Source organism: Fukomys damarensis, unplaced genomic scaffold (genome assembly GCF_012274545.1).
Source record: "Fukomys damarensis isolate Sample0158 unplaced genomic scaffold, DMR_v1.0_HiC HiC_scaffold_2, whole genome shotgun sequence".
NCBI lineage: Eukaryota > Metazoa > Chordata > Mammalia > Rodentia > Bathyergidae > Fukomys > Fukomys damarensis.
Window position 1 is genome coordinate 45,332,034 of NW_022900914.1, and position 7,878 is coordinate 45,339,911.

The 7,878-nt window shown below is 39.1% G+C and overlaps 1 protein-coding gene across 1 annotated transcript in view; it reads right to left on the bottom strand.

The window, feature by feature from the left end:
• Positions 1 to 7,082, bottom strand: part of Nfu1 (NFU1 iron-sulfur cluster scaffold) — a 23,505-nt gene extending 16,423 nt beyond the window's left edge. The window contains exons 1-3 of the mRNA XM_010609690.3: positions 6,949 to 7,082; positions 3,629 to 3,729; positions 1,167 to 1,302 (exon numbers count right to left, since the gene is read on the bottom strand). Of these exons, the coding sequence (XP_010607992.1) occupies positions 1,167 to 1,302; positions 3,629 to 3,729; positions 6,949 to 7,010 (299 nt within the window). The 5' untranslated portion in view covers positions 7,011 to 7,082. The remainder of the gene's footprint in view (positions 1 to 1,166; positions 1,303 to 3,628; positions 3,730 to 6,948) is intronic.
• Positions 7,083 to 7,878: the final 796 nt, after the last annotated feature.

Consider the following 7,878-nt stretch of genomic DNA (forward strand, 5'->3'; position numbering starts at 1 on the left):
ATTAACTGGACATTAAAAAAAAACTTCTGAAGCTTTATTTCTCATTGCTCTGAATGAGATATATAAAATGTCTGTACGTATAGAAATGTAGTTAGCTTCATTTTCCAAATATCACTAGTAATCAATATCAAGATTAGGTTACCAAATATTTCAGCTGGGACTAGAGAGACAGATCAGTGGTAAAGCATGCACTTATTAAGCCCTGGGTTAAATCTCCAGCACCAAATAAATGACTGATTTTAACTTATGTTAAGTCACTTGTATTTCTTGTTATGAATTTCTCCAGCTATAAGTAGAAGTTCCTTCTATAATCTTATCATTTGTGCTTTATCTTCTGACATACATGGAAACACATTTTGAGTAAATGTAAAAACTACCCCTACTGACTAGTTATTAAAAATCATGCTATATCAGCTAACTACATTAATTTGTAGTTCTAAGTGAAGTATTTTAGAAATGACTCCATCTTGCAACATCTAGAAATTCAAAGCCAGGCAAGGTGGCCTGTGCTTATAATTTCAGCTATGAGGAGGCTGAAGTGGGAGTATTGTGAGTTCAAGGCTAGTCTGGGCAACTTAGGGAGATCACTATCAAAGAAAAAGGAAAGGGGAGGGAAGGGGAGGGGAGGGGAGCCTACCAGAATGCTGTGATTATAGACATGCACCACTATGCCTAGTTAGTTTGTCCTTTCTTCTTATCTATCTACATCTCTACACCTTTTTATTTTTCATTTTGAGACAGAGTCTCATTAAGTTGCCCAGAAGAGTTCAAACTTGGGATCCTCTTGTCTCAGCCTCCCAGAGTGGTGGGATTACAGAAATGAAACACTATACCTGGTTTCAGATTGTTCTTAAAGATAAGCATTTTAAAGATTTGGAATAATGGAAATTTACCATGATTAATAATTTGGAGGATTTCTGTTTGTAAATAAAAATTAAATTTTTATTTATTTATGCTACAGAGCTCTCAAATATATCCTTCTCCAAGGAAAGGTTTTCTAATATCACCTTACTTATCTTTATATCTTACTTGAAAAGAAAATAAAGTATCCTCCACCCTGAAGAAAATGCAAGGCACATAAAAATTCAAAAGCTAAGATAAGGCTGTATTAACGGAAGTTAGTTATTAATCTTTCTAGGTAAAACCAAATGAAAACAGTAATATACCTAGCCAGAGGAGAGCGCAATGCTGCAGCTGGTGTAGGAAAATCCATGGTCCTTGTCTCAAGAACTGGTTTTCCTGGTATAAATTTTAAGCTGTTGGGATTTGGGGTATCTTGTGTTTGAATAAACATGTATCGCACTAAAAAAGAAGAAAGAATGTTATGTTAGAAAAAAATAGTAGTTAATAAGTTTATGGACTATGAAGTGCTCATTTTCTGAGAACCAGAAAAAGTTTCAAAACAGACCAAAAGAAATAATAATAATAATTTACAAGAATAAGAAAGAAACATAGCAACTGGACATGGTGGCACCTGCCTATAAACCTGCACTCCGGGAGGCTGAGGCGAGAGTATAACGAATTTGAGCCCAAACTGGGCAACTTAATGACTTAGGAGACCTGTCTCAAAATTAAAAATAGGCAGGCAGGGTGGAATATGCATGTAATCTCAGCATTCAGGAGTCTGAGGCAGAAGGATTGCTGAAAGTTTGAGGCCAGCTGGGGGTACACAGTGAACTCAAGCCAGCCTGAACTACATAGTGAGGCCCTGTCTCAAAAATATAAAATGAAATAAAATTAAATTAAAAAAATAAAATGGCAGAGATGTAACACAGTACAAAAGCCATGGGCTCAATTCCTATACCACACACACACAAAGGGGAAAAATATAGCAACTTATTTAAGATATCTACATAGAATTTTATATTAATACTCTGATTCTTTAGATAGTTGTGTTATTTAACAGATTCTAGCAATAAGCATCCTATACTTTATATAGAAAGGTGTATCATAATTCAGGGGTCATTTTGGTGCTAATAGCTATCACAGTTCTAAATTACAGATTATTATGACTATGAAATTAGTACAGTAAAATGTTATGTTCTCTTCCAAAGTCCTGCCATTATTTTAAAGACAATAAAGTTAACAATTTATAGAAATAACATTTGTTGCTTATTATATTCCAGACACATGGTTAAGTTGCTTAAAATGTATCTATGCCTTTAACAACTCTATAAAGAATGTACTATTATTGGGCTGGGGATTTGGCTCAGTGGTTCTGCAGCCTGCCTCACAAGCACAAGGGCCTGAGTTCGATCACTGGTATCAAAAAACCAAAAAAACAACAACAAAGAATGTACTACTATTATGATTTTACAAATGAAGAAAATGAGGCTGAGGGATGTTAAATAATATGCTCAATAGTACAGTTAGTAAGAATAAAAAATACCACATAAGTGGAAATATACATGAATTATCTTCTGAAATGTTAAAAAATCTTTATAGGCTCATTACTTATAATTTCTTCTAGGACTGAAATTAGAGTTAGAATAAATTTATTAAAGTAATAAAGAGAAAACGGTATCTTTAATTTCTTTGCTATTATAAACATTTGTGGTATTGTACAAAAGAATAACATTGACTTTTAATAGTTTTAAAACTATTAAACAGACCCTGAGCAGGAGGGGAGGGCTAAAGGCTAGTATGCCTCTTCTTGCCCCAGTATACAGAAGAGGTAGGTCTCTACCCTGATTCAAAGAATGCCCTTAGCCAGAATCAGCCACATTCCAGAATATAATCAAAAGAAGTGTTAAAGTATTCAGAGAAAAAGGAACAGGATGAATCTATACTTAGTACTCCATAACCATATACAAACATGCATTCACATGTACACACAGACACATGCACACATGCACACACACACACACACACACACACACACACACACATGCACCTGCTTCCCTAAGCATACTAAAGTGGTCATATTTCAAATTACTTAAAAATCCCATTTTCATATCTATTTCCAATATCAAAGAAAAATCAAAGTACATATCAGCATTAAAAGCACACCAGTCAACTTTGACAGAAAAAAAATCTACATTCAAAATCCAATGTTAGAAAGTGGATGAAAGATAGAAAATGACTGATTTTACAGGTATTCTTCTCAAAATAAAGAAATAGCTTAAAAACATGATTCTTTGAAACAAATCAATCTGTAACTTCTTTTTACAATATATTCATTTCAGAAATCATTGAGCAACTCATGGTCCAGAAAATGTGTTATACTAGTTACTGAAATTTCACAGGTCCATTGGATAATGTCCTTGCAATGTTGTGATCGAAAAAGATCCTCTACCTTCTTTTTGTAGGCCTCTGAATAGAAAATTTACAAATCCTTGCTTTTATGATCCACAATATCCAGGTACAGTTCCATTAGTTTCTGGAATACAGTTTGCTCTAAAAGGTGAAATTCTGCAGAGCATGATGGCACAGGCCTACCATTCCAGCACTCTGGATGTTGAGGGGAAAATTCCAAGTTCCAGTCCAGACCGTGCAACTTAATGAATTAGTAACGCTAGGTCTCAAAATAAAAAAGGGCTGGGCTCAGTGCAAAAACCTTGGGCTCAAACCTTGGGGTTCAATCCCTCACCAAAAGAAAGAAAGAAAAACAAGAAAGGTGCAATTTTACCTGGGTTACATAAGGTAGCTGGTAGTGGGAAAAGTGATCTTCGTATAAATTGATGCACAGGCTGTTTCTTGATGGTATATGGATTCATCATATGACATAATCTACATTTAAAAACAAATAATGACACTTTAAGATATCTCATCTTTTAAAGTCAGTTTCTACTTCTCATGTATAAAGACATGTACAATTTAACATAACCATTCATAAAAATTATAGAGCTGACTTTTCACTTTCCATTTTTATTATTTCTACTTTCTAAGGCAAATAATATAAACAATTCAAACATAGGTAAAAATCAAATACAAATTCACAGTCTTGATAACTGGAGGTCATTGGCCAATACAAGATCCAGGTATTAGAGAGATGTGTCTATATCAGTGATTTAAATCTGTAGCCCCAGTCCCTTAACTATGCATAATCAAAGCAAAGGACTTTAGGATTTTACTTCTTTTAAAACTAGGTGATAGAGTCACATGGTTCAAAGCTGATAAAAGTATATATAATGAAAATCCTCCTTCCTTTTCTGTCCTCTACCACCATATTAGCTAGAGATTACATATACTATCTGTTTTTATTTGGTTTGGTTTTGTTTTTTGAGACAGGGTCTAACTTTGTAGTTGAGACTGACCTGGAACTCACTATGTAGCCCAGGCTGGTCTCGAACTCACAGCAATCCTCCTGCCTCAGCCTCCCAAATGCTGGGATTAAAGGCGTGTGCCACCACGCCCGGCTTTATACTATCTGTTTTTAAAAGTAAAATCTGGGAGTATAGTTCAATGACAGAGTACCTGGCTAGTTTGTAGGAGGTCCTGGATTTGATCTTCAGAATCACACACACACAGGGTACAGGATGAACATCCCTAATTAGACAATCTGAAATGTTCTAAAATCTGAAACTTCTTAAACACTTACAAGATGCCATAAGTGGAAAATTGCACACCTGACCTCAAGTAACAAGTCACAGCTAAAATGAAGGCACATGAAAAATATAACCTTCAGGTTGTTATAAGGGGTTTATGAAACATAAATGAATTTCATATTTAGACTTGGGTCTCAGTCCCAAGATACCATATTATGTACATGCAAATGACTCAGAAATCCAGTTTAAAAGCTGAAAAGCTTCTGGTTCCAGAATTTCAAATAAGGGACACTCAACTTGTATTTCTTTTGTTTTGCTTTGCTTTGTTTTTTGTTGTCTCCCTTTGTAGTTCAGGTTGGTCCTGAACTCACTATATAGGCCAAGCTGACCTCACAATCATGGCAATCCTCCTGCTTCAGCCTCCTGAGTGCTGGGATTACAGGCAAGCACCACCACACCTGGCTCAACTTGTTCAACTTATATTTCAGTGCTCCAAAAGAAGCCTAATAGAAATTGTACTATTCTTCAAATTGCTAAAGCAGTCAACAATCTCTATATACTTTTTTTTTTTTTTTGGTATCAGAGATCAAACTCAGGACCTTGCACTTATGATGCAGATGTGGTGCCACTGCACTAAAGCCCCTCTATGTACTTTCTGATTGGAAACATATTAGCCCAGTGTTGTAATTTTATGTCACTTTATCCTCCTGCCTCCACCTCCCTAGTATCTGGGATTACAGGTGTGCTCCACCATGCCTGGTTTGCAACTGTCATTTCATAGGAGCCATGGAAGTATTTTAAGCACAGGAGTTACTTCTGTAATCATACACATTATCACCTTTTCAAAATATTATCTGGTTATTTTCATCAAAAATAGGCCGGAAGCAACCGAGATTACATCACATATTCTCTCTTACAAAACCAGAATTCTGCTTGTCACAAGAGTGTACATCAAGTATGTTTCCATTTAGAGACTGCCTAAAACTTTCCCTACTTTCAGTAATCTTTAAATGTCATTTATAAACAAGAATACTTTTCTGGGATGTTGTGGGCCTGTTACCCACAGTTTCTTTACAACACTGAACGGGGAATGATGGAAATCTGTCCCTGGCTGTCATTCTTCCTGCTAGTTTGTAACACTTGACCACAATAAAGTCTGTCACCACTTGAAAATATTACATTTCTTATTACAGCACTCATGAGTTCCTCATTATTTGCTAACGTCTTTTTTACTAGACTGGAAATTTATTAAGGGGAGAGACTGTATTCATTTGTGTGTGTCCCCCCCCCCATGCCACCATTATGGCCTCAATTCCTCATTTCTAACTGAGGTTAATATTCAAAGCTACTCATAAATGCAGTGATGGTACATCATAAAACCTACGTGAAGTACTTAAATCAGTGCCAAGTCACCCAGTAAGTACTCAGTAAATGAAATGATAGCTATTGCCGTTATTATGTAACTGTGCCCAATAATCATTCTTAAGGAATGAATGAAGTTCAAGGCTCAAGATTTAATCTCCCCATGAATACTCTGGAATGTGGAAAGATTGTTTACTGTAAGAACAGTGTTCCTGTCCCTTCAACACAGGAAAAAAGCAGAATAGATAAATCAGAAGCATAGTGTGACCCAGAAAGGCTTAAAGACTAAACTGAAGTGAGCTAAATTACTCAAGGAAGATGTCTGAAATATATAAGGGGGAGAAGGTTAGTTAACAAACATAACACTTTTCTGTAAACTTAGTTCTGGGAAAGGCACTTCAAAAGTACCATTAAACTAGAACTTCTAATACTCAAAAGGTCAAGCTGGTAGACAGTCTTTCCCCCCCCCAGAAGTGAGAGTCTAACACCTACATAAGTCCTCTAAACGATGCTGACAGATGTCTTCACTAAGCTGAAACTCAAAGGCGGGGCTCAGGGAAGGTGTAAATCAGAGGAACCTAGAGGACTTAAATAAAGGGTGTTGGTGGCAACATCAGGGGTCTAGATTTTCCTCGGAGTTCCATCACTTAGAAGATGTGACTTGGGCGCGACACGTCTCCTTCCTGGGCCTCACTGGGAAAGGGAGGAAATGGGACAATTGAGACTATTTCTCCCCTTCGGCGTCACCTGATGTTGTGTTAAAACAGGAGGGAATGAATACACGTGATGGAAGGGCTGGGAACACTCGATTTTAAACTAGCTCCTTCCTTCTGTCTCTACAGCGTCTACGAGAGCCTCCCCCGGACAGCGGGCCTGGGGGTCTGGACGAGGCTCCTCAGAGTCCGTCCGAAGTAGAGGCGCCCGGCTGCGCGGCCCACGACCTCTACCTCAGGGTTGAACCCCTACAGCGCGCCGGGGACAGGCCTCCGGCTCCACAGGACGCACTGTTCCCTTCCCCTTGACTGCGGGTCGGGGAGACGGTGACCGCTCCGCTAAGCCCAGCGACACCCCTATATCTCTTTCCGGGGCCGTCACCTACCGCCTGCGCAGCCCAGCGGCAGCCGCGGCAGCTCCCCAACCCCACCAGGCGGAAGCCGCCATCGTCTCAGCCGCAGAGTGCGCAGCCGTAGATGAATTTGCTTCGCCTTGGTGCCGCAGAAACCTCGCGCAGGCGCAGACCGGCAGGGAGCTGGGCTCGCCCTGGGAAGAGTGCACCCTACAGGCGGCAGGCAGCGTTGCTGCCACGGCTGCACCCAGCTGTTGCAGGTAAGGTACTGCTTAGCTTTGCCACATTTGCACGCTGCATTCATCGCGCATGCGCAGAGGCTTACTCTTCTTTGCTTGCCTGGTGCTGGTCCAGCTGTTAGAAGGTTGTTCCTTCATTTCCTTTTGTGGAACCCTACTTGCTCTCCTGGCCTAGCACGATGACTACCCCTAGTATCTTCTGTAACAGTTTCTCAAGACTTTTATGACAGTTTAGTAGCTGGTAGAATATCCTTCATCAGATACTTGTCTGATGTTATTCCCTTGGTTAGAATGGGGTGGTGAATTTGGGGGGAGGACCACAGAGGTGATGTGCTGTTCTCGTCAAGTCATAGCAAGGGCCGACATCGTCAGAGTGACTCCTCATTGCTGATGTTACCCTTGGTCTTCTCCCTAGGCAGCACCTGTCAGTATTTTCCATGGTTAGGTTTACTCCCCCATCCCTCTTTGGAAGCACAGCCCACAGCCCATGTTTAAGGTTTGTGGAATTAAGCTCCACTCACTGGGGGAAAGCTACATAAATTACCTGAAATTCTGAGATTTTCTTTTCTTCTTCATTTATTTAACAAAAATTTTTTGTACCGGGGATCAAACTCAGGACCTTGCACTTCCCAGGCAGATGCGATGCCACTGAGCTATATCCCTGGCTCATTCAACAATTTAAAAATATTAGTATGGGCTCATATTTTCTGTATTTTTCCTGTTA